We start from the raw sequence: 27,905 nt of genomic DNA, 5'->3' as shown, positions 1-27,905 counted from the left end.
AAATGGCACCGAGCCTAAGCCTGTAAGGAGATAAAGCTATAATTCCGTGTAGGATTTGGATTTGACAGGGGTGTAGAGGCTGTTGTGCACAGTTAAAAAATGAAAACAAATTCGCATTTCTTTGAGAATGCATGTGCCTTTGTTTTTTAGCCTACAGGTTAGTGCAACGCCAGGTGTACAGCTGGAAACCTCTTGTACCGTAAAATACGTGTTTTCGAACCAATTTTGGATTAATCTCATCCGTGAATGTTCTGGGGACAACGCGCGAGCTGTCGCTGCCAAGTGGTCTCAGGTGTGCGGTCACTGCTTATTATAAAATCACTGAAGCGCGTCGCAGCCAATCAAAGCAGGGAAACACAAAATTAGTTTTCCAAGAGGCAGTTCACCCTAGTCACCACTAGATGGTGCAAATACACCGCGATCCCAGGTCGCTGGTCCCTGGGTACGGTGCGCTTTCTGCGGCCCCCGATGGAGTGAGCGGATTACAAACTCCTGTTAAGTGGCGCACCGTTCTCCTCCTCCCCACCTTTCGCCCAGAGTAAACCCAGGCGTGCGGAGCGCATCCTCACCGTCCCTCAGCTCTGATCCACTGTCAGCGCTCGAAGCGGTCGATCTCTGCAGTGTAGGCGGGGGGGTTGAGGGGGACCATATAGACACCAAGAGTGAGATGGGTCCGGAGGCGCTGAGGTATCCGTGATTGTCAAGTGAACGGCGGTGAAGTTCTTCGGCTCCGCTCGGATCTTTTCTCTAGGACGTTGAGGTGAGTTTTGTTCCTCTGCATGAGGTCGGAGCAGCCTGGATGGTGCATGAGAGGTAGTAGTCTGTTATTTTGGTGTGGACAAATTTTCTATTTTGTCCTGCAAGTGATGCAGATAGCTTACGATTCAAACATAAATCCCGACAGGGAGAGATGGAGAGAGGGTCCCTAATCACTGTTTGGCAGCTTGTGTGACTTTGTTGATGGATGATTTTTTATTTTTTATTTTTTTGTGAAGATTGAAACAAACCAGAAAACTACCTATTTCATTACTGGTCAACAAAAATGAACCAAATATCAATTCAAATCAATCCACAAGCTTTTCTAATATTCCGTCTGAAATGACTGGAAAACACAATTAGGGCTTCTCAGACAGCTTTTGCTTTATCTGACCAGATAAGCCACATCAGCGGGGAAGATCCACCTTATTCTCCATCTCTTTTTCTTTTCTCTTGTCAGCTCTGTTTCACTCTTGCTCACTTAACTGCCTCTCAGTTCTTTCTGTGATTCAATTCCCCCTCCATCTCTCTTAACTCTCCTCGGCCATCCCTCTATGCCAACTCTTATAAAACTGAAAGTTCACAGAACCGGTTCACTTAGGATTTTCCTCTGAATTCCTCCTTTGTCCACTCTTTAACAGTTGATATTCTAAATGTACTTGCAAAAAAAAAAAAAAGCTGCATGCTTCTTTTGGACGAAGTGCATATGAGTCTTATTCTCTCTTTCTGATAATCAATATGTGACAAAGCAATTAACGATTGTTGTCATGGACCTGCCATGCCGGAATCTGTGATGCCAAATCGGTCACAGTCACTGTTGCACATATGGTGAATGGTCACACTCTTACACAAGTACACGCACAAAGTCAAGGGTCAAGCCAATCGAGCTGCACTGTAGTGATTGTCACAGTGTGAGGAAAACAGCCTGAGATTGAAGAGCTGTGCTGTGATGATCCGGGCAACCAGCCACTGGCTTTTATCTGCGAATTACAGGTAAAAAGCTTGGCCTCTATTTGTAATATTTGCACTTTTCTATTCAATTGTGGCCTCGATTGAAGAAATACAAGGAAAAATGAATGCTCAGTTTATTTTTCTAAAACCAAACCTCGATTTGTGCGTTAATGCACACGCAAGAATCGACAAATAGATGAACAGATTAACAACCAAACAAACTGAATGAATAACTTTGATTTATTTTTTTGTCTAAACGACAAAATCTGACAACATTTCAGAAAACACAACAGTAAAACAGATTTGTTTCTGAATTCTTTTCTTCTTATGTTTAGGTTCTTCTGGTTCATTGTTGAAATCTTGTGGCGTTTCCTGTGTGTTTCCTGTGTTTGCATGTCTTTCTCTGTGCTCTTTGTTGATCCTGAAATGTTGTGTGTCCTGCCGTGGCGTTCTTTGAAATGTTGTGGTGCTCTGAGGTGTTGTTGTTTTTGGTCTTGTTGTTGTCCGACAGTGTTGCGTTTTGTACCTAAACACCGCCACAGATTAGTATTTCTCCATATAAATATAGAAATTAACCAGCTGTCAGTTTTTGCAAAACCACTGACGCTAGTGCAAGATCCTGTGAAGAAGTGTGATGCGAAAATTAATTGTCACCTCCGGCAGTGTGTAACACATGTGAGCGCTGATGCTTTGCTGAAATACAAAGGGGGATTCAGCACACAATATCTCTGGTTGCAGAAATCTTCCACATCTCCCTTCCCTATCGGTGTCATCTGCTTTCAGCCGGAACAGACGGGCATCTGCTGCTCCCCACAGACACACACACACACACACACACACACACACACACATGCAGAATTAAATGTACTACCAGGGGCGCATTTGGACATCCAACTTTGCGCCACTCCCACACAGGTCTGGTGTATGTCACACAGCTGCCATGTGCCTTAGTCAACATCTGTACATCTGTATGCAGCCCGTTTACCATGCTTTACTAAAAATATTCATTCACACACACTTAGAACATGAATTATGGAAGACGGAGGGGAGGGGGGGAGAGAAAGAGACATTCAGGTCAGAGTCAGACCCAATTCCAAGAGCTTCACTCCCTAAGGATGATACTACTAGACCTCTGCATTAATATTCAGTTGGTACCATCTAGAACATCAAACCTGAGGTTATAGCTCAGTTAGGGCTAACGGGACCTGAGGCCACCCAAGGGTTTAACTCTTTATACTATAGAGGCTGTGGAATGGCAGCCATACCTTTCAGGATTATCATGGATGTGTTTCCATTGCAGTACCTATAATCTTACACTTGGTTTAACCTTTGTTTCAGCTTTGGGCTACTGTAACTTTTTTAGTAGCTGTGATTGCTCATTAATTCTGTTATTCTATTTCAAAGGAACACATTTTGGGAGTTACTTTTATTTTCCCTGCCCAGCATATCGATGCCAACTTTGTATATTTTCTTCAAAGAGGAACCCGCGGTGTGTCGACAGTTTGCCTGGAGACAGCTCTGTTTAAATGCTGAAAAAGGGGCCTATCAACACCTCTACAGCCCACTAATTAACACCTTTTCATTTTTTACACCCATAATTTATGTGAGGCTTTCATATATTTGACATGAATTGTTGATTTGTGAGCTTGAGAGTTGCTGGTTGGCTAATTGTGCTTCTGTTAGACAAAGCTTGTCAGGTTGCTCCCATCTAATTCCAGTCTTTCTTTTTAGTTTAGTTTAGTTTAGTGTAGCAGCTCCAGCCTGTAGCTTCACGCTTATGATGGACAAGACGTGAGTTTGGTTTTGATTTTCCTAGCTAACTTTTGACGGCTAATTTGATGGTTTTCAGCTCGTTAATTTGCTCTCATCAGTTGTTCTCATTCTCTTAATTATGCTTGACATTGACCTAAATGAACCTTGTTGAGAGCTACAGGAGTAATTCCCTGTGGTATAATCTCTATAAAATCGAGGAGAAGTTTGTTGCAGGTGGGAGAAATATTCCTTTTATCACAAGTTATTTTCATTGTGAAAATGTCTAACCCAGTGTTATTTTATGCATAATTTCATTTCAACTTGCTGTTTAGTTGAGTTTAGGTCTAAAAAGTGTAATTAGAAAAACATCATGGCTTGAGATAGATTCTCCAACAAATCTCTTTCATCTATCTTATACATGGCACCATGTTTGCTCCATCTGCAACAGACTCAAGCCTGGTGCTTCACAATAAAACCTCTCACTTTTGGGTGCTGGTTGTCACCAAATATAAAGTTTAATTTGTGTCCACCTGCATGAATTAAATAATTTTTTCACGCTTAACCATGAGAGCAGGCTATCAAGAGGGCTGCTAACGTTCAAAGCAGGTGCAATACACTAGAGAGCAATTACTTCCAAACATATCGAAATAATCCTTTAAAGGCCCTGAACACTTTCTTTTCAGGTTGTAGATGGTTGAGGATATGCTGGAAATGGAATCAATATGATTTTATAGACACTCAAACAGGTGCGGCAAACAAACAGGGGAGCAAAGAAGAGCGTGAAAGTGACGCTGCGCACACCAACACGATCCTGAAAACGGTTATTTTTAAGCAGATTAACTCAAAACACCTGTGTAGTTGGTTGTTGGACGTGAACGTTATCCCAACTAGCTTATTAAATTAAAAAAGATAAACATGTTCCAATTGCCAGATGCTTTACCAACACATTTCCTTGATCAATATTAATGTTACATTGTTTATGACTTTGGGGAACTGCACTTGTCTTTAGTCGTGTTAGAACATAATGGAATTTTAATTGTATAAATATACAGCAGTTGACAGGCTTCATCATAATGAAGTGTGGTTTTCTCACTGTAAAATATGATTAATTATTTATTACCTCCACGTCATGATGCCATAAAGGTCTGCTGTTGAGGATTTAGATACTCGAGAATATTCTTTTCATGGACTGTGAACACTGCACTTACACACTGGAAACCCAGCAATATGTCCTGGAGACTCAGGAAAGCTCACTTCATGCATGTGTGCGGGTGTGCAGATGTGTGTTTGCTTGTGCATCCTCCCATGAATATGCACACACACATGCACTCAAATGTGTGGATGTAAGCGCAATCGTATGAACACTGTGCGTTACATGTGCATTTGTGTGTATTTGGTCATCGTGTCTGAAATTCAGTAGCTTCACAGTTCTGACCTTGTCCTGACACTTTGAGTGCTGTCTGCTTAGTCAGGCCATCTGCATCTGCTCCTTACAATACAAACAACAGTTCAAACTGCAGTGCATTGCATATCTATCTATCTATCTATCTATCTATCTATCTATCTATCTATCTATCTATCTATCTATCTATCTATCTATCTATCTATCTATCTATCTATCTATCTATCTATCTAGTATCTTGTACAAATGAGCCCTATTTTCCATCTCTTTTTTCTTCAGTGAGTGACTGTGAGTTCAGCATGAGTAACATCTATGAGTCTGCGGAGGCCACGCTGGGCTTCATCAGCTCTCCATGCCTGGCCAAAGTGGAGCTGAGAGTGGCCTGCCGGGGGATCTCGGACCGCGACGCTCTCTCCAAACCTGACCCGTGCGTGGTACTGAAGATGCAGTCACACGGGCAGTGGTTTGAGGTACAGTAATCAGGAGAGGCGATGAGGCGTGAGGGGAGAGGCCGCTTCTAGTTGTTTCTCCAGTTAAGAAAGACTATTTCATAATGAGAAAATCAAGGCATAATGGTCGGTCAGACTTGCTAATCAAGAGTTTATTATGCTGAAGTGTCCTTTCTCTTCACACTTATTCCCCCATTATGAGACGTACTGAATACTAGCTGAAGTGTGTGTGAGTGTGTTTGAAGATGCTCTCTTATGTGCGAACAAATGAGTATAGCGGTCTGCTATGCACTGAGGTGCCATTTGAACATTTCATACATATATAGGTCATCCCATGCCAAATTATTATTTTTGTAAATAATCCATTTTTAACTAATTATCAGATGACAAATTCATTTTCATATACATGAAATTAATATCAAAGCTCTTCTGTAAAAAAAAAAAAAAAAGTTTCATGGAATTTAAAATAATCCCTCTTGGGAAGATACAAAAAGTAGGTTTTCAGCTCTGAAGCTATATTTAGCAGAATCTGTGCCAGTTAATCTTGTTTTATTGCAGGACAAAATAACTTCTACATATCTGATTAGAGAAAGCGAATGAACTTTTAGAAAGTTTTTTTCTCTTTGTTGTACAAATATGCATGTCCAGAAACAACAGTAACAAACAGCACTCTCATATGAGAGAGAAGCCAGAAATGATGGGAATTTATCTTTCAACCATTTGTGGACCAGTCAGAAGGTCACATTAGAAAGATATATGGTCTGTAGTTTCAGTTTTGTTTTCATAAAATGAACAATTGTTATCTTCGATTTTAAAACGTATTTAATATACATAGTAAATACAAGCGACTGTATTTTTATCAAATTTATTGAATGTATCATTATGTTTCTGTAAAACATTTTCTGATAAAATAGCTACTGCATTTCTTGTCTAGAAATAGAATTCCTTGAATTTATAGTGGGGGAAATTGCAGTTGTATAATTTGGTGCATCATTATGTTTGTGGTTAGAAACACAATTTCTCTGGGAAGTGCATGATTGCGTGATTTCATGAATTCTGAAATGGGAGGATTGAAACTGTGTTTTGTGCAAAATCGTTCACATCCCAACAAATTTCCATTCACATAAACTAGTTATCAACCATGTATCTCAAACTAGTGTTTTTGTCTTTACGGTGCAGTACAGATCTATAGTTCCAGATTACGGTAGAGTAGGGGTGAGAAATTATGTACATCTATCATTTTCCAATATATACATTTGTTTATGGATCTCCGATGATGGTATGGGAAGCCGATTAACATCGAAATCAGTAAAAATCTGAAACTTTAAGCCACCAGTTTTGTTAAATAAATTATTCCATTCAGGCAATCGAAGTCTATAACTTTCAGACCACCATCATTTTTTGGTTAAATGGCTAACATTTCAGTAACTACTATGAATAAATATGGTGAAATGGGACAACCTTGAGAAGTGCATGTAAAAGTCTCCTATGAGACCATCTTAGCCAGGGGCTTTATTAAGAGAGAGTCAACCTATTACTGCATCATGGCTACCAGAAAGTGAAAAAAGTCACGATATTAGTTATTCACAGTTGAAAAAAAATACAAAAAACCTTTAATGCCATGAATTAGTTTTACAGTAAAACACCTAAAATAGTTGTGAATTAGGCTTTTTGCTGGTTTACTAAAACTATCATAACAATTCAGTGAAAAATAAGTGGTTGGTGAGACTCAAAAAATGACAAATTCTGAGATTTTGTGCTTTTTTTTGGAATATTCGTGATATACTGTAAAGTAGAGCTTTAGGATCTTATAGGGTCCCGATGATCTTAATACAGAAGGTTTTACACAGTTATTTTTCTCAAGAAATCAATCGGTGAGCAGACACGGAATGATCCATTAGCATTTATTCAGACTAAGAAAACACATAAATGTCTTCATCTTCTTTTGCAGATCAGTTGCGAACAGTTTTATACAAATATCTTAGCTGGGAATGCCTGAAATTAGTCAAGCACGCTGCTGAATTCATGTTTGACTAAATGATTGCACTCGCGATCATGCAGAGCAGTGATTGTGCTGTGTTATGTTTGGCGCTTATGAATTATGGATGCCATGCAGGTCAACTGAAATGAAAACTTTTGTAGACTTTTGTTAAGATTGCATTTATCTATCCAAAGCCCTTTGTCATAATAAGAGTATATTATTATATTCTAAATGAAAATAATAAGTGACACAGTTCTATGTTTTCCTCAAAACGTTGGCAGTTTTATTGGATTCATTGTGAACTGAACAAGCCTCAAATAGATAGAGACAACATCTACTTCAGGTAGACTGTCTTTCACATTGAAATTGTCACCTATTGTTGCTTTTAAGTGTTCCACATCTACTTCAGTTTCCTCTAAGCCACAGATGCTCTTTCAGGGCTTCCTAATGGAATCTAGAGATTGCTATTTGAGCTGTATAAAAGCACAGAACAAGGGAAAAGATAACATTTTTCTTTTGTGGCAAGAAAAGACATGTGCCTAGTGACCTGTCTTCAATTCAGATATATAGTTGACATACTCACTTTCATACATCCAGCATGCATGGTCACACATTCAGTGTGCTGCAATGACCCATTCAACAGATGTGCAAACATATGTGGATTCACACATGTCACTCAAGTACACAAACTGCCAGTTACTCAAATGCTAGACTGCCACACACACGCACACATGCACACACACAAATACACGCATCCTCTTTTTCAGTAGAGGCTCAAGATCACATGCTCAGAAAGTAGTGCAGCATTAGGCATAGATCGTCTTTGACTATAGAAAAACATCATGCAGAGTACTGGAGTGTGTTTCTGTTCATTCATGAAAAAGGAAAAAAATATATGTGCCTGCATTGCGATAAGCCTCTTTGAGGGAATGTGAAAATGTACAAATGCTATCGCTGCCCATCAGATTCAGCCTCTTAATTGGATAATTGTTGCGAGAGAGCGTTGAAGCAGCTGGGTGAGTGTGTGTTTGTGTGTTCTCGACTTATTTTTTTTTTGCTTTATTGAGTCAACAGCCTCTTGAGCTAAGTATCAGCAAAAAGACCAGCGTGTGTACCACTCTGTTTTGTGTCCCTTGTCTACGTGTGTGTGTGTGTGTGTGAGCCAAAGGGTTATCAGCAATGAAAAGAACCCAGTTGTCGCTGCCAGTGTTTGACGGGTTTTGTTGTCGACGCCGTCACAGGCTTTTATTCGGCATTCTGATCCTTTCTGTAGCGGATAGCCGGGGAGCAGAGAATGTGAGATCAATGTAACAACTACAGTTGGATTTCTATGTAGTCAAACACCTCGTGTGACTTTAAGGCATCAAGAAAAATCAATGATCCCAGTTTTCAAGTTGATAAGTGCGCACAATGTGGTAATGGCTATTGGTGGTAATTGCTGCTGAGCTGAGAAGTCTTTTGAGATTCACAATCAATGCACAGTCGCAGTGAGTTGGATGTTGAATGAGATTTTCATACTTCAGTGCATTTTGGAACGAACATAAAGAACTCAATTTAAAGTGAGACTGCCAGTAATGAATAGTGCACAAATGACGAGAAGAACTTTTCGTGTTTTCTCACAGAACTCTGACAAAATTAAAGTAAGACTTTTATGCCTAAAGTTTATATAACTCAAGAATAACGCAAGGTTATGGTGGTCGTTTTTACACGTGTTGATCAAAATGAAAAAGATCTCATTTACTGATATTTAATTTAATGATCCCACGTCTTACATATATAATGTATATGAAAAATGATAATCTAGATTTACTAGATTTATCTTTAATCTAGAACAACAAATAGTTGAACAGACATTTGCTTAATTTTTAATTGGACCTGAAATCCTGTTACAAACCTTAATCATCATTTGTGTAACCCTCGGTCGACTTGATGAGGCCAAATTTGGGGATGTAAACCACAAACACTCTCTCTCGATTGTGTTAATTGTGAAACTTTTTTGATTTATTTATTTTTTGCACAGATGAAAAATACAATTACACTTTACTTCTAAAATAATCCACTAGAAATAGAGCTCAGCTTTGTTTACACTACTTCAGCCAGTTCCTCATTTTTTGTTTGAATACTAAAGAAAGCCAGGAGTTTTTTACGCATTCACATGTGTGTTTGCAGGTGGACCGTACAGAGGTTATCCGCAGCAGCAGCAGTCCCGTCTTCTCCAAGATCTTCCTGGTGGATTACTACTTTGAGGAAGTCCAGAGGCTCCGATTTGAGCTGCACGACATCAGCTCTGGTAACAATGGCCTCCGTGATGCTGACTTCCTCGGAGCCATGGAGTGTACCTTAGGACAGGTCAGTGTGCCCCTCTGATTGGTTAGTAACTTGGAGTCATGTATAAAGCAAGAACTTTAATTAAGGAGATCGGTGTAATGGGTACAAACAAAGGTACAAAGAACATCATTTCCAGAATCTTTAGTAGAAGGCAGGATGTCATCCTGTTTTATACATAATTCATACATATGGTCATGCTGATTACTGTCTGCCCCCACTTGTGTACTGCTATAATGAATAAAACAGACTAAATATGGAAGAGCATCTGAGATTGATAACTCCATGTGACAAGTGGTGTGTATGATAGATGTTAACGTGGGTCACCTGAATGCATGTCTGAATGATTTGAGCATAAAAACCAAAAGTACATAAGATGTAAGCATACTTTCACTAATTAATGCGTGAAAGGAGTGCATTTAGGTGCATCAGTCGGTAGATTTGTAATCCGAAAAATTTAGAATCACTTGTTGTTTTGTTTGCTAGTGTAGAGCATGACTGCAAGACTGCTTCAGGGCATCTTGAATGGAATGTGCTTTTGAAGCAAGAATCACCCCTGGAGTAAATAATCCTCTAATAAGGCCGCTGTATGTTAGACTTATGTGTCTGCAAGAAGTCAGTTTTAACTACGGATCTTTTACACTTGAGGTCAGTGACTTACACTGGCCGCCTTTGCACTTTCAGTGTCCTTGAGTATGTGTTTACATAAAGCCCCGACTGAGGCTGATTTAAATTGTTTTCAATGTATTTTTATGTGCATACTCTAATCTGTAGACCTTTGCTCACTGAACGGGCTGCTGACGCTTGTGATAGCTTAAATCAATATTTAAAGATTTTCTTTATTTCCTGCTATTACTCAATATCCAGGAGCTTTTAAAAAGAAAATTGTTATTGCTTTAAAGCTCATTAAGACGTTGAGTTGGTTGATTTCAGGGAATGATAATCTAATGTCATACTGAGTCTTTAAAGCAAGACCAGGGTCCTGCGGCATTTTGATCCAGTCTGCTGTGCAGGAGAGTGGAATGTATTTACTTTTACTTCTCATAGCCAGAGATCCTATCAGCAGCTTAAAGCTGGTGGATTTCCAATAGTTGGAAGAAGCGAGATAACAGCTATCAGGGAGGAGGATTTTGAGGGCCAAAGAGGTGCAGTGAAATGGGGTAGCAGGATGCCAATATTAACTCTTCATGTGAACAGCAATATCCTGCTGTTAATCCAGGGTTTTGTTAAGAAAATAATAGCATTGTTTCACTTTAACATGAAAACACCAAATGTGTATATTAGGATTTTAGTAAGTGGTAGTAACTGATCTATATAAAGAGAGTGTTTCGAGCTAAGACTTAAAGTGTATTCATTTCACAGTGTACTTAAACAGTATTCCCTGCTTTATGCACAGGGAATGTCAGCTATAGGAACAGAATTCCTCTATTTGGAACAACTTCTAACACCACGTAGATAACACCCAATCACCCAGGATATCTGTTACTACTGATTTACCAATTTTAGCATCAAAAGCTAACGTTAATCTTAGCTCCACAGCTAAGTTAGCCTAACCAACAATAGTTTAGCTTCCTAATAGTCTAGTTTTAATGTCAGAAATAGCTTGTTTTCTTAATAATTTTCATGCTTTTAAATGAGTTGTTTTGAATAAACTTAACCTCTTAAATTACATCAGTTATGACACCATTAATAATTACTTTTTGCAAAACTTGCTTAAACTGTTTATCAAGCTCTATTTTTTTTTCTGTTTAGTTTTGAATTCAATCGAAACATACATTTCCTGATGGGCAATCTTGCTATTCAGCTCACGGTGAAGTGATGAAGATTGTTCAAAGCATATATTCCAAGCAAAGGGAAAGTGTCATTTGACAGGTTATGATAAAGCTCCTTTGTTTCTGATAGATGTGCATGTATATGATGTTAACATAAAGTTGAAAAGCCAAGTAACGCCATGTTGACTTTAAGGCTTACCCCTTAAAGAGTCTGTACTTCTACTTGTTTCAGATTGTCTCACAGAGGAAACTGACCAAAGCTCTCCTCAAACAGGGAAACACTGCTGGAAAGTCTTCTATAATGGTATAATACTGCTTCCAAAGGCAGCACATCTTAGTTGCACACATACGCATGCACAAATCACATGCACACACACCTCCTCATGCACCCAGACATTCTGAAGATAATTAATTTGATGATGTTGCCTTTTCAGTCTGTTCTGTACCTCATTTCCATCTCATTTTCTCTCACCTCCTTCCTCTGCCTCTTCCCCACTGCTTCCCAATATCCCTCTTATCACCCCCCTCCCCCTCCTGTATAGGTGACAGCAGAGGAGTTGTCTGGGAATGACGATTACGTTGAACTGTCGTTCAGCGCTCGAAAGCTGGACGACAAGGTTTGTCCGATTTTGCTTCCAAGAATATCTTTTAGAATTTCCAAATGGATTCTGTACGATATGAGAGGAATTACTAGTAAAGTGGTGAGTTCATGTGAACATGTTGTCAGACAGGTGCGTGTTGGTGGAGAAGTACAGATGTGGGATTCAGTGATGAAGGAACTCTCACAATCCAAAGGAGTAAAATATGGCATTAGAGCCCAGCCAAGACATGTTGGCACCCGTCCTTAACTATAACCCCATTTTATCTCGACAACCCAGCGCACACAGATAACAATATTAATTCATAGGTTCCACGCACACACACCCACGTGCATGTCCACGGATGACTAATCCAAACAAGTTGCACCCAAGGGGACTGATAGGAGACAGCAGGGAGGGTTGGATGAATTTGAGACGACATGAGAGGGATGGGTGGAAGAAACAAAAGAGAATCGAGAGGTGAAATAATGGTACTGTTAGTTTAATGGCTTTAGATTTATTGCAATCAAAAACACTTCTGAGTGAATGTTTTACATTCTTGTTTTCTCTTTGAAGGATTTCTTCAGTAAATCGGACCCTTTCCTAGAGATTTTCAGATTAAATGATGATGGAAGTGAGTCGCTCGTGCACCGAACTGAGGTAATCACAGTGCATTCACACAGTACATATGAAGTCAGATGTTTCAGGCCTGTGATGAACAAGAACTGTTACTCTTGTGTGTGCTGAATGTTCACAGACGGTCATGAACAACCTGAGCCCAATTTGGAAATCCTTCAAAGTTTCCTTGAACACACTCTGCAGTGGAGACCACGACAGGGAGCTAAAGGTGAGTTTGCTCCTACAGCTGTTTAAACTGATGAACAATAACGGTAGCAACATTGTGTTCAATCTTAAACACGATGTTTGGCACGGTCAGTGTGGAAAAACCTTTGTCACAACTCTCTTCATTGTGAAAGTTTTTCCCAGTGAGACACATATAGCTCACTCAAAACAGCACCTGAATGTCTGCAGAAGTTTTTTTGACAAAGTGTTTCATTTTTCATGCTTCATAGAAAACATGTGACAAGCTTAAGAAAAGCACCATTTAGAGTGGCTTGCAAAAGTTTGCTAAAGTTTTTAATTAGATCTTTATCGCTCATTCAACTGATGCAAATCTTAAAGCTTTTTAAGCTTTTTCTTAAACATTTCCCAACAATCAGCAGCTGTGGGCTCCTCTAAGCAGCTCTGTAGCACTCTTTGAATTGAAATAATCAATTCTCATAAATATGGTAAACGGCTGTTAGTTGACAGCAAGAACTAAGCAGTAGATTCCTGAGTCTATCATGTAATTAGGAAATGCAATTCCGAAGAAAAATGTCAAACTTATCATCCTGACCACAAAATTCTGAGTCAGAAGTTTCCCAATGAACATCTTCTTTGAAACAAGTCCTGTGCACAGATAAGATTAAAAAGCAACGTTTTGGCTGCAATTAGCTGAGATGTTTAGAGGCAAAGGGTCACAGAAAAAGGCTGCATGATGGTGGGTTGAGCATACTTTGGGCTTGTGTTTCAGCCAGTGGCAGTGTCAGAGGGAAGACTGGATTCACTATATGACAACAAAGAAACTGAGCAGAAAAAGAGGATAGCCTCTGAAATAGGATAAAGATCCTCAACACACTTCAAAACTCACAACGGACAACTTTATGAGATGTATAGTCATTGTTTTTTCATGGCCCTCGCAGCTCCCCCAACTGAACATTAGGGTCAGGGGACTGTGAGGGCCATGAAATAATCAAACTATTTGCACATTATACATTACTATTACCACACCCTGGCCATATCTGCACCATCAAATTGCATTAAATTTTTTTCATCTCTTATGAACATGCTAATTTGTTTTGTGTGCTCGTCTTGTTATTTGTCTCTTAAAGTTAATTGGATCTGGGCCAAAAGAAAAGAACAAAGCAAATACCCTCTTGACTTTACAGAGAATTCTCACTCTGATATACCGATTGAAAATCTGGCCACAGATCTTAAAAGAGCACTGCAATCAAGATGACCCAGGAATCTCTCAGAACTGGAAACCTTTTGTAGGAAGGAAATCCCCCCCCCAACGAGGACAGAAAGATGCTTTGCTCACTTTAAAAAGTGTTTACTTGATGTCACACTGGCCAGGGAGGGTCCTGTATAGCACCTACTAAGCCCTTCACTATTTTTTATGCAGAAATCGTAAAGAAATGAAAATAGAAAATTCATTCTAACTAGGTTTGGTATTCACTGTGGTTTCCTTCTACGTAGCTTATTGTTAGCTTTGATGTTGGCTGTAATGTTATATCCTCATTTCTAAGTCGCTTTGGATAAAAGCGTTTGCCAAATGCATAAACATAAACACTGTAAAAAACTGTTTGAACATGGATGCCGAAACCTTTGTAACTTTGAAGTATAGCGTGAATAAAATGATGTGAGCTCGTCACAAAAAAGGTCTCAGTCAGCTCTTTCTATTTTTTTTTCAGAGCCATGAGTTGAGCTCAGGTCACGTTGTTTTTCCCGATGTCGTCGGAATATTTAAAGACCTGTGTGGTCATCTTAAGCTCTCACCTTCTTTTGCCAAAGTACATAAAAGTGCGTGCGCGTTTGTGTGTGCGTGCGCAAGTGGTGGCTGCATATCAGCTGTGAACAGTTATTCTTATCATGAATAAACATGAGGCCGTTCATTAAATATTCAGAGGCTTCTTAACTCTGCACGGCTCCTGACAGCAGGAGAAAGGGCTCACACAAACGCACATGCACGCCATCGGCTATGGTTTCTGGGGTTACCTGTTTGAAGTATCATGGCTATAGTGAGAAATGGCACAGCAGAGATTTCTATTCAGACCAGTGCTTTTTTTTTTCCACCGGAGTTTTAACTGACCAATGCATAAATGCATAACCCTCTTCTGCAGTGTTTGGCTGCCTCCCTCTTTGTACTTCTCCTTACCCATCTCTCCACATCCCTACTTTTCTTCTATCTTTCTCTCCCCATTCGCCTCCTGCTTTCTCCGTCAGTTAGTATTCAGTGAATGGAACAGAGCTTCTTGATTTTTTCATTAGTCTCTAGCACACCTCTCAGCAACTTGAAGTGGAAGCGAGGCTGCAAAATCAAGCACTCGCTGCCTCGTACACAGAAATTACTGTCAAAAACACAAATGATTGGACACACACAGACAAAAAAGGGCTCGCACACCTCAGGTTTAGGCTCTCAGCAGCTTAAGTGGCAGAAAGGAAATAAGGGGATTTACTCCAGGTCTTTGTTTTTAATCAGACTCTGTGGGATAAGTTCTGATAGCTATTTGCTGGTTTGACCGTGGGCAAGAGGGTCACAAAGCTTTACAGCGAATTGACTCATGCTCATCCATTAGACCATAATATAAGAGTTTACTGGGTGTCTGTGTTAATTCAAATTCAATTCAAATTCAAAAATACTTTATTTATCCCAGAGGGAAATTAAATGTTGATGTAACTCAATTAAATCAAGGAGTTATTATAGATGCTGATGGCTGTGGGCAGGAAAGATTTCCTGTAGCGGTCCGTTTTGCATCCAAACTGAAGAAGCCTTTGACTGAAGAGACTCTGTTTTCCGATAACAGTCTCATGGAGAGGATGTTCAGGGTTGTCCATAATTCTCTTGATTTTATGCAAAATCCTTCTTTGCATTATTGTCTCCAGAGGTTCCACAGTCGTCCCCAGAACAGAACCAGCCTTCTTTATCAGGTTGTTGAGTCTTTTTAGGTCCCTGGTTCTGATGCTGCTGCCCCAACAGATGACGCAAGAGGAAATGACGCTCTCAACAACAGACTTGTAGAATATCTGCAACATCTTGTTGCAAACCTTGAAGGACCTTAGCTTCCTCAAGAAGTACAGTCTGCTCTGTCCTTTCTTGTAGATGGCTACACTGTTGTGTCTCCAGTCCAGTCTGTTGTCCAGATTTAACTCTCTGGTTTGCTTCCTAGAATGTTCTGAACGGCAGAAACTATGTGGGAGAGCACATAAACTGGTACCTTTTGTCATCTTTTGAAATGATCAGACTGCTTTTTTACGAGGCATTAAGCTTTTTTTGTGCTGACCCTCACTTGATTGTAGTCATTCATCACGACAAGCAGCTCCTTTGAGAGAAACAAACTATTACATCTAAATACTAACACACACATAAACCTGTCTCTTAAGCCGCGTCGCTCTCAGCATCCTAAGATTAATATTTCACCGCTCCAGCGCCCCCCCACCAACACCACCCTATCAATCATTCAGCATGGCATTTCTCTGCGTGCCTGCGAGTGCATGTGTGTGCGTTTAGGTGGCTGTGTTGCCGCCGTGCATTAACTGAGTGGATGTGTGCATGTGTCTTTTTCTGTGGCAGTGCACAGTTTGGGACTGGGACTCCAATGGAAAACATGACTTCATTGGGGAGTTTCAGACCACATATAAGGAGATGATGAGGGCAGAGCAGGAGGGCAAGCAGGTAAGAAAATATCCACTCAAACTCAAAGCACTGCATCTTTATAACTTTATATCTTTATGTGCAGCACGCACAAATATTTCATGTGTATGCCTTTCTCTATAATTCTTCCATGCCACTGTTACACATTTTTTTGTTTGTGTGTATTTACCCAGATCCAATGGGAATGTATCAACCCTAAATATCAGGTGAAGAAGAAAAATTACAGAAACTCTGGGACTGTCATCCTCAATCAATGCAAGGTAATGTCAAACAGTATCATCCTTGTAGTGTCTGCAGTCTTTATGTATACTTGCCCTTCAAAACACACATTTCCTAGAGTTGAAGGATTGGACCCTAATATTGCTATTTTTATCCAAACTAAATTTATATGGAGAACCTGGAACCAGGGAACTTTTCCATCAGTCAATTACTTGTTTGATTGTTTCAAGATTAACTTCAAGAATCATCGCATTCTCAGCACAGTTACATTTAACTTCTTAGGCTTTGCTTATCTGGAAGTATCTATGTTGTTTCCTCTACTTGCACTTAGTAGAATACCCAAAGGCTTGTTACAGCATTTGAATCCCTGCCATGCAGTCAGACAAACTTCCAGATTTTCTTGCACATCACACTACATTCTTCAGTTGAAGAGAGGGAAGCGTCAACAATGCTCTGGTTTCCTTCAGGTAATGTTGCTCAAAGGGCTCCTAGTTAGGTTTCACTACTGGTTTTGGCTAAGTTTGTTTTGAATGAGATTTTACTGCTCTGGTGTGACACCTTAGCGGTTTTCTGAAGTAGTGAAAAGATTAATGCCCTACAATACATGTCATTTTACACCTTAAAAGGACATGCCAAGAGGTAAGTGTTAAGATGAAATTGCAGGGTAGGCTGTCATGCCAGAAGAATTGGTTCTATTGCGCAAAAGAACATGCAAAAAACAAGCAAACAAACACACACCATATTCATGCACCATTCCAAAAAGCATACATTAGATTTTGAGGCAGTATTCATTCCTTTTAAAGTGATTCCCAAATCTTTAAATACTTGAACATTACAGTAATTAGAACTAGCAGAAATTATTCTCGGTGGTATACCCTTTGATTATAATATTGTGGTTCTTGATTAGTTAGTGTATTTTGATCAGTAACAGCATGAAAAAAAGCAACCGTAATTGCTACACAAGATCTAACCCGTAGGGATATATGTTCAGTTGTAGATTGCAAAGGTGCAGCTGGATTTTATTTATCCGACTAGTCCACCAAAGTCTGTGCGGTCATGAATGTCCTCAACAAGCCTCAAAAACACCCTCTGAAGATGACATTTACGTCCCACAGGCCCCAAAAGATTCTTATCTACATGCAGAGTTGAAAAGAGTAATACCCAAGTGGGGAGCTCCCCTCTGCAACCTGCCTCCATTTTTGAGAGACTCAACCATTATTTTCCTCAGAAACAAGAGTGGATTGTTTTGTTTTTTTTTTAAAAAAGAAAAGAAGAAGGCTGAAAATAAATCATACATGATCCTGAGATTTTATTATCAGTTGGTAGCCTGGGAATTCCCATGCTGCTTTGCATGCTATTTCTTTCACACTGCAAAGGCAGCCTGGAAACCACCGCCCTTATTTTTGCCTGAGTTAGGGAACCAATCACAGAACGGGGGGGGGGGGGGGGGGGGGGGCAGCAAGACGATGACGACGTCTATGCGCAACACCGAAGCTTGTAGAGTGTTAATCCAACATGGCAGCGGACACAACGTTACCGTTCGATGCAGAAAATGCACACCTAGTTCCCAGACCACCATCTCATCGAGATGTGGACGCGTCAGCCAGGCTAATCAGTTGGCTTTATGTAAACAAAATACACTTGATCTATTTTATACTCTCTCTCATGCGTGTCAGATTCAAAGGAAGAACAACCTTCTCTGACTCTAAGGACCAGCAAACCCTGAATGTTTTCGAGGGCATGAATGCATTCTTCTACATTCCGTGACCATGTGTTCATTGCATGTATTTTATCTTTGCAAGTTTGATGCACAGCTTGTGGCAGAACAGCCCCATCTGAGACAATAAAACACAGTCTATCTGTCTTTTCATAGCCCATGACTCAAAGTTAACTAAAATTAACGAAAATGTTCTCTCCTAACAGATTATTAAAATGTACTCCTTCCTGGATTACATCATGGGAGGCTGCCAGATTCAGTTCACGGTAAGTTCTCTCACATAACATTTGAAATTTCTCAATATTTGCATCAGTACCCGTTTGTGGCCACTTGCTGTTTGAGTGTGTCTGCGTGTGTTGCTGTCCCAGGTGGCAATTGACTTCACAGCGTCCAATGGGGACCCGAGAAACAGCTGCTCCCTCCACTACATACATCCTTACCAGCCCAATGAGTACCTCAAAGCGCTGGTGGCTGTAGGGGAGATCTGCCAAGACTATGACAGGTAGAGTCCACTCAATTAATCATCATTCACCTCACCCTGACACACATATATAATTTCTCTCCCACACATACAAAATTTTCTCCCCTTGAGGACCAAAAAGTGATTCATTATGCACTAATTATGCAAAGAGATTAAAACATATCTCATGCTTTTGTCCATTATTTGCCTTCACCATGTTTTCCTCCATTTCTCCAGTGATAAAATGTTCCCCGCATTTGGTTTTGGAGCTCTGATACCACCTGACTTCAAGGTAGGACATGTGTGCATTTGTTGAAGAAGGGGGATTTCCGGCTGGTTCAGATTAAGATTTTAACCCTATTTTGGAGGCACAGCTTGCTTTTGATCAACATGAAAGACAGAAAACATCTGTCAACCTGTTAATCAGACTTGACACGTTGTTGTCGAAACCGTTAAAGGCCTGTCTGTTCTCTGCCCTGCCCGAAGGTTTCGCATGATTTTGCCGTGAACTTTGATGAGGACAATCCTGAATGTGCTGGTGAGCTACCCCACCTCAAACTCACACAAACACACTTGACATGCACATTCACACATCAAAGAACCAAAAAAACAGGCCTGCAGTATAGCCGCTGCATGCCTCTCATCTCTATCTCACTGTTAGCCCCATATTTCTCCCCGTTTCTTTCTTTTCCCTTTGTTTCCTCCTTCACACACACAAACACACACACACACACAAATGCAGTTGGGAGATTTGTCACGATGCTGCAGGATGTATTTCAGCCTCTACGATACAGAGAAAAACAACACTAATCTCTATGTGTTAAATGGGCTTCTGTGCTCTTCTCCCAACATAGCTGTAGTCCCTGGCGAAGGTGTGTGCATGTCACCATGCATTTTTGTGCACTGTAATGGAATGCTTTTTAAAAAAAGGCTCAGCAACCTTGGAGTACAATCACATGTGGAGAGTCTGATTTATTGTAGCAGATGCTTTTGCAAGTACATGAACTTTGATTTTGCAAGGTCAGCGTGGTGCAAAATTGCACACAGACACATACTATGGAGGAAGGTACATCAACAAACAGCAAAAGTACCTGTACGTACTTGTGTTGCAGGGATTCAAGGCGTGGTGGAAGCCTACCAGAACTGCCTCCCTAAGATCCAGCTGTACGGACCCACCAATATTGCACCAATCATCCAGAAAGTAGCCTCCTCTGCCTCAGAGGAGATGCACACCAAAGAGGCCATGGTGAGCAAGAAAATGAAAATGACAGGAGACTAAAAGACTGGAACATTTTTGTTCCTTTTGTTGTGACTGTTGTTTGCAATGGCAGATAGGTAGAGAAGGAAAAAAAATCCGGAAAAGGGCAAAATGTAAGACATCAAAGGAGTGAAAAGATGAGAGAAATGAGATGAACTGTGAAGGAGTGGGGGAATAATTGATATTGTTTCAATTCCAGACATACATTTTTTAATATGAACCCCTCTCTGCTCTACAGCCGCTTCTCTCTGACTCTCTAGTAGATAGGAATGAGTTTTATTAGCTCCGACAAAAAGACACTTTTTGATGATTAAATCCATTAAACATCTATTTCTCCTTCCTTAACTCAGGAATATTTCATCTTGCTGATCCTGACGGATGGAGTCATCACTGACATGGCGGACACACGGGAGGCCATTGTGCATGCCTCTCACCTGCCCATGTCTGTCATCATCGTTGGTGTGGGCAACGCAGACTTCACAGACATGCAGATTCTTGATGGAGATGATGGGATCCTGCGTTCACCCAAGGGCGAGCCTGTCCTCCGTGACATCGTCCAGTTTGTCCCTTTCAAGGACTTCAAACACGTAGGTGGTGGTGGGGGTTTGCACCAGATACTGTTTTTCAGCTAATTTGTACATTATCTGTTCCTACTTCTCCACAACCATTGTAGATCCAACCTGTGTTCATTCCCAGGGTGTCAAATATTGCAATTTGTTTCAAAGCTGCTGGTTTTTCTGACACATTAGCTGTCTTTTGGTCCTCTGGTTGCCTGACATCATAGTAGACAGAAAGGGTAAATGCTGTGCTGACACACTTGAGAGTTTGCTGTTCGAAAGGAAGATGAGTCTGCATAAGGAGGTCGGAGGTGCTGGTGAATATGATAAGGTATCGGCTCATCTTGAATACATAGATGCCTTTAATGCTTGGGACGCTGAGTTCCCCACCAATTTTTAAGATGGTGGATTTTTTTTCCCAGTCACTTTTCAAAAGCTTTACTGACAGTATAGAAGCACAAGGAAACAGTGCAATATAAATTTGTTTCACATCTCTTGTCCTCAAAAAAAGTTAGCATGAGTGATAATTGGTTTAACATGAACTGTGTTCTCTAACAAAAAGACAGAATGAAACTTTGAAACAACGGGGCAATTTCACTGGAGATTTACATAGAATCTGTGTAACATATGCATACAATTATTCTGCAAAATATCCTCTGGATTAATGTTTTAATTGAGCAAATGAAATATTCTCAAGTCAGACCAGGAGCTTTTGAATGTCACATCAAAATCTTTCAGTAAGAAAAAGTGACTTTAGTCTTTTTCAGAGGAAGATGTTATGTAGCATCTCTATAGACACCTACATTGCCAAAAGTGTTTTTCTTCAACCTTTTATCCATTCCAACTCGTGTTTATTTCATGAGTTTTGAAATAAAAGTAATAAAAAATACCACCAAATGACAACTCAATTACATTTCCTTTCAATTTCCAATTGCCTTTCAAAAGCTCCGGTAAACTATATTTCCCCATCTCTTTTCAATAACTGCAGTGAGCCCTCTATCAGCAGAGTCTGCAGTTAACTGATCTGGTCGTGATCAGCTTTCACTGACAAAGCAAACGCAGCCTTGCAAATGCTGTTTGAAGAGGTGGATTGTCTTCCCTCACTGTATATCTCATGTTTGAGAGAGGAGTTTCTTATAAGGATTTGCATCTAAGTTTATATGGTTTGAAGTTGAAAAATGTGCATAGAAACAATACAGTCAGCTTAATAATTGCACATGTAAAGGTTTGTTTGTTAAGTTAAGCTTAGCTAACATTGTTACCCTTTCACCGTCCTCTGTTTTCTCATATAATAGCCACTGTTCCTTTGGCAGTAGATGTAATACTTCAATTGTTTGTTTGATTTAGAGACGTGAGGTGAGAGATGTAATGCATACGGTGCATGTTTCCCATATTCTTACTGTTTATTTTCAACTCTCAGGTGGCTTTGACTGCATTCTTTTGATGCACCTTTATTCCTGCCTTTGTTATTCACTCTGACTTAACACCAATTTCTTCATTACACCAACCAAAATTTACACATGACGAATAAGTATGTTTTTATTTTGAAGTCTTATTTGGCATCAACACTTTCACATGACACAAGACAAACAATTAAGCAACATTTCTTCTGTTTTGTTATTGTGTTTTCTGAAATGATGTGCTTTTTGTTTCATTGTCATATGGGAAATGTTCTAGTTTTTTCTAAAATTTTGTTGAGTGTTTGGTTGACATGACATGGAGGGTAGACAATACATTTTTTTAAGATATCTCAACATCTTAAGACTTTTATAGCAGGGCCACAAAGTTAAAAAGAAAAGAAAAGGACCACATTTGGAATGTGTAAACTCATTTGCAGATGACAACGTGCGCAACTGCCGGCACCACGGATGAATAGTCATTGTTGTATTAGCCCCTCGGAGGACATGTTTCATACATGTGCAGTAGATGAACGTGTACAGAGAGACAAACAAATAAACGAGCCTCATTTGCACCCTCAGATGAAGGCATCTGTGTCATGCGGACCATAATGGACTCACATGTAATCCTGATTGCACAAAGTGCAAAACTCACATAAGTGTGACCGAGTTTTCATACCACACTGACTTTACATTTTGTTAACTCTTTTTTTGATCCCTGCCTTAGTCTGAACCGGAAATGAGTCAAAGCAGTGGTGAGTTTTTGCACATGGGTAAAAAAATCAGTTGTCCCCTCCAAAAAAGTTAAATTCTGCACATACTGATGAATATTTATTAAAATCTTAAAGATTTTTTTTTAAGCGCCAAATTACTTTCAACATCTTTTCAGATCAGTGCCGGGTCTAGCATGTCCTGTTTAGCACAGAGACCACAGGGACAGTGCTTTCTTGTCCTCCATTCCGTTTGAACAGCTACTAGATTTATCTATTTGATTGAAAAAGGAAATCAATGCCAAAGTAGTCATAAAACAATTGCTTTATTTGTTTTGTCTTAAACTTTAAAAGGTTATATTTCAATAATATTTAGTTTTTGTGTACTGTTATTTTTGGAGTGAGGACATATTAACTTACGAATGATGAGATTTCTTTTGTGTGTGTGTGTGTGTGTGTGTGTGTGTGTGTGTGTGTGTGTGTGTGTGTGTGTGGGCGTAATATGCTTGCCGTGCTCGTCGAAACACATCAGTTCTCTGCTATCTTGATTGTTTGTGTGTGTGTGAGTGCGTGTGTGTGTGTGTGTGAGAGTAAGTTTGTATAACTGCCTCTCTGGTGGCATTAATTTTGCCTGGCTCTGACCAGATGTGTTTGGCTGGGTCCGTTATGGTGAGTTTGGTCTGTGACAGGTTGGGAAATTAGGCAATTATATCCCATTGAATCAGCAAGTTAAGGAGTAGGAACATGTATTGAATATTTGAAGAATAAAATTGGACAGAGAGGAGAACTGATATGAATAATGTGGAGGGATGAGGGAGAGAGACAGCTCCCTGCGGTAATAGCATTGGACGGGGTGAGGGGGGGTCAATGAAAGACCAGAGCTAAAGACAAAAGGGAACGAGGGAGTGTGTGACAGAGGTGGTGAGGTGATTTTCTGCTCCGTCGTTTCTTTTCTGAAGGGATTAGCAGGACCGAGCTGCTGGGTGACAGGCAGAGGAGGATAACAGGTAGATAGAAGCAGAAGGGAGACAGGAGGAGGGAGGGTGGAAATGAGAGGAAGACGAGTGAAGAGGTTGGGGTGGAAGCACTTTGATGATGCATTGTCTCAGAGAATTATGTGAGACGGAGTACAACAGACTCTCTGACTTTGAGGATTCTGAAGTATGTGTGTGTGTGGTGTGTGTGGTAGCATGCAGACAAGTGGCTGGCTTATTTGTGTGAGTTTATGTGTGAGTGAGGATTTTCCTTCTTCAATACTAAATGCAACTATTGTTTTGGGCATTTTGTTTTTTACTGCTTTAGACTTTATATGCGTTCTATTCTGTTAATCATTTTTTCTGTTTAAGTCCAAAGTGTAAGCACTCTAGCTGTATTCATTTATTGTATATACAGTGTTATTATTGTATATCAGCGGACAAAGCAGCAATTAGATATCCTCAATATCTAATTTTCTTCCATCATGCATCATCATTGTGAAAAGGCATCTGCATTGGCTATAAGTTGTGATTACATGTCGTGTGCAGTCTAAATATGACTGACTAAAGATGACACAAGTCATATCTTGTTATCATAGTAACGACTACAAATAGCACGCTGCTTGTACATATTTTGCACGCAAAAAAACAAACAAAAATACATCGTAATGATAATAATGATTTACACAAGTTAGTTCATAAGACCAGATCAGAATTAAAATATTACAATGGGATAGGGCCTGAAATTCATGGCCAGTTCCAAAAATATGGGGCATTGTGTGAAATTTCAATAAAATGGAAAGATTTGTAAATCTCACAAAGAAATATTTTTTTTCACAGCAGATGTAAATATTAAAAATGAGACATCTTACTATTTCATGACAAATACAAGCTAATTTGAAATCAGGTAGCAGCAATATCTCGCAGGGCCACAATACCAACTGTGTTGAATCCCCTTCGTCCAGTTTTTTTCCGATATAGGATTATTGCTGCTCAATTATCCTGGGTCTTCTTTGGTGTCTTTTGTGTATGAAACTTACTTTGAGGACAAGTGACAAATGTTTTCAGTTCGTCAAAAGATTGGACTGCAGGCAGGCCAGTCCAGCACCCAGTGTCTTCTAGTCTTAAGCCATGCAATTGTAATAGCTGCAGCTAAGCTGCGATTAAGCAGTGTCTTGATGTGTCTTCATATGCAAGATCTTTCCTGGAAAATACATTGTCTTGATTGGAGCATGTGTTGCTTTAAAACCTATAGGCTATGTGTCTTTCAGCCCAGATGGCGGCTTTCCTTATGTGCAAGTTTCCAGTTCCATAGGCACTAATGCAACCCCATACCTTCAGAGATGCAGGCTTTTGAAGCAACTAGTGATAAGAAGTCGGGTGCTCCCTTCACATCTTTTTACTTGAGGATGCGTTGTCAGTGATTTTCCAAAAAAAAGAATTTCAAATTTTGATTCATCCGACTGCAGGATGGTTTTCAACCTTGGTTGAGTTGATTTTTAATTAGCCTCAGCCCAAAGAGTACCACACCATTTCTGGCTCATGTAGACACATGGCTTTTTATTTGCATGATAGAGCTTTAACCTGTATTTGTGGAAGGCACAGTGAACTGTGTTCACAGACAATGATTTGTGAAAGTGTGCCTGATCCCATGCAATGATTTTCAAGACAGAACCGTGTCTGTTTTTAACCTAGAGCTACCCGCAGGCTCAAAGATCAGTGGCATCCAACACTCATTTTCAGCCATATTCTTTGCACACAGATGTCTCCAGATTTTCTAAATCTTTTTTGATGATCTTTTGTACTTTAGATGATAGAATATTCAAAGTTTTCACAATTGTATGATTTTGAGGGACATTGTTTTGATATTGTTCCACAATTTGTATATGCAGGTTGTAAGAGATTAATAAACCTCTGTCAATCTTTATTTGCAAGAGACTCTGCTTCACTAAAATGCTTTTCTTTTCTTATCCCGAATCATGTTACTCACCTGTTGTCAATTGACCTAATTAGCTGCATCGTGTTGTCCAGCCATTTATTTTTTAGTCCCACTTACTTGTCCAGCCTGTTGTTGCCCCTGTCCTAAACCTTTTGGAGACATGTTCCTGCCATCGAATTCAAGATGAGCGAGTATTTCTATGAAATAGTCAACCGTCTCAATTTTCACCTACTGACATGATTTCTTTGTTTCTCTTGAGATATTGAAAGATTGGTATATGAGATTTGCAAATCACTGCATTCTGTTTTTATTCACATTTTACACCTTTTTGGGTATTCGGGGTTGCCACCCAATTTTACCCACAACCTAGAACTTAATCTTCTCTTACATTTGGAGGACATGATACTGTTGATCACTCATCATCTCCCTAAACCCACTCTGCCTTGTAGAAGATCCCAGGGGGCTGATGCCTGTACCAGGTGCCATTGGGTGAGAGGTAGTATTTGTTCACCAGTGTATTGCTTGCCGGGGTCACGCCCGCTTTCTCTTACTTAACATGTATATCTTTAGACTCTGGGAGGAAGCGCTCACATGAAAGCCATGCAGTGACAGAGACACAAAAAAACCTTCCTCCTACCAGCAGCTGTCTTGTCTCCATAACTGCACCTCTGTACCAGCTCTCTAGCTTGAAAAAGATGATAAAGATTTTCAGCTGAAATGATGACGACTGCTTTCAAATGCATCCTGGCAATAGGTTTGATAAGATTAATAAGGACAAGTAAAGTGGTATATGTTTTTCACAGTGCAGGTGTCCATTATAACACATTTTTGAGCCTTCAGATGCCACAGAGCTTTTTCATCGACTCAAACTGGAGAAATAGTTTTTCAAATAGCAGCACCCACAAAGCAAACAAGAACTAGCATAATTACACTCCTGTCCATCATTAACTCAGACAGAGCAACAGAAACTTCTGCCTGGTGTGTGATCCTTTACTTTTGTGTCGTGCAGCAATGGTGGTTCAATGCCGAATCTGACAGGAGCTGTCAGGATATGATGTATTGTCCTGCTGTGCCATTTAGTTGCACGCATACTGTATAGAAAAAATTTTTTTTTTTTTGGTCACCAGAGAACAGAAAGGTGAAAACGGGAATGTTTCTGAGAACGTCAGATGAGTCACATCAATCTCAGAGGTCTGCACCTTTGGCAGCATAGAGCTCAACAGTAAATTTGACTCATTTCCTCCTAATTCCGATTTCTCTGTCTATATTTCCAGGCCTCCCCAGCTGCCTTGGCTAAGAGTGTTCTGGCAGAGGTCCCTAACCAGGTGGTGGATTACTACAATGCGAAAGGAATTAAGCCGAAGTGTATGTCTGACTACGAGTCCACAAGAGCCTTCAGCCCCTGACAATGGACTCTGTGCACACGTATACACGATTCTAAACACACACTCTCCCATATACATCTATAAATCATATATAAATACATTCAAGTACTGTATAATACATATACATGTCCTAAAGCACAATGAGACACACACAACAATACTACATTAGTAGTCTAGCTCAGAGAATTAGCTCGTCATGGTGAAAAAATTTGAACTACTACATTGATGACTATTTGCATGTTTGGCCACAATGGCATCACCTGAGATATTATTACTATCTACTGTATATTGAAAAGGTATTTCTAGAAATAATAATAGTCTTCTGAACCAGCATGCTGACTCTGACTATAGGCCACTGAAGGAAATGACATTCCTACCTTATTTAGATAACTAGCAAGTACGTAGAGCAAAAGATCTATGTGGGTAAAAGCCTAAATATGAGCCTGCATATCCTAAAATGTTTAGAATTAGCATTGCAAATGTTATTCATGGGAGTGATGGCATTCCAGTTAGTGTACTGCATAAATGCATGCATAATTCAGCTCCCACTAATATCCACTCCTGAGTAGTCGCTTGCTGGTTACAAAATAAAGTATCACTGTCATTTGAGTGAAACTGGGGGTCATCTAGGAAGTCTGGGGTCCTTTTTTACAGAATTGTTTGTGATTTTGCTAAGTGGAAACAAATAACTGAATAATTGAAATAATTTCTTAATAACCTTCTTACATTGTAAAGAGTTTTGGGAGGGTAGACAACTGTGTGTGGTAGGCACTCATCTGTGAGTCGAAAATAGCTTCTTTTTTCTGTATTCTGCATGTTGATAACAATAAAGACACTTTGGTTTTCTCA

General features: G+C 39.9%; 1 protein-coding gene across 1 annotated transcript; it reads left to right on the top strand.

Annotated features, from left to right (window-relative positions):
• The first annotated feature begins 470 nt into the window (after nucleotides 1–470).
• cpne4b (copine IVb) lies at nucleotides 471–27,905 on the top strand. Its single transcript, XM_075449048.1, has 16 exons — nucleotides 471–760; nucleotides 5,141–5,331; nucleotides 9,461–9,640; nucleotides 11,621–11,692; nucleotides 11,931–12,005; nucleotides 12,543–12,626; nucleotides 12,724–12,813; nucleotides 16,360–16,461; nucleotides 16,614–16,700; nucleotides 18,583–18,642; nucleotides 18,745–18,878; nucleotides 19,074–19,128; nucleotides 19,323–19,374; nucleotides 19,949–20,082; nucleotides 20,445–20,681; nucleotides 26,946–27,905. Exons 2-16 carry the CDS (start codon nucleotides 5,161–5,163, stop codon nucleotides 27,075–27,077), a joined length of 1,665 nt encoding a protein of 554 aa, XP_075305163.1. The 5' UTR covers nucleotides 471–760; nucleotides 5,141–5,160; the 3' UTR covers nucleotides 27,078–27,905.

This window comes from Odontesthes bonariensis, chromosome 18, assembly GCF_027942865.1.
Source record: "Odontesthes bonariensis isolate fOdoBon6 chromosome 18, fOdoBon6.hap1, whole genome shotgun sequence".
Lineage (NCBI taxonomy): Eukaryota > Metazoa > Chordata > Actinopteri > Atheriniformes > Atherinopsidae > Odontesthes > Odontesthes bonariensis.
Note: the sequence above shows the minus strand (reverse complement) of the source record. Positions and strands in the feature narration are given on the sequence as shown.

What these genes read in the sequence shown, in the direction of transcription:
- cpne4b (XM_075449048.1), top strand. Translation starts at nt 5,161, where the DNA reads ATGAGTAACATCTATGAGTCTGCGGAGGCCACGCTGGGCTTCATCAGC. An exon ending in TGGAGTGTACCTTAGGACAG is followed by an intron (nt 9,641 to 11,620) that starts GTCAGTGTGCCC and finishes TACTTGTTTCAG; the next exon opens with ATTGTCTCACAGAGGAAACT. An exon ending in GGACAATCCTGAATGTGCTG is followed by an intron (nt 19,375 to 19,948) that starts GTGAGCTACCCC and finishes CTTGTGTTGCAG; the next exon opens with GGATTCAAGGCGTGGTGGAA.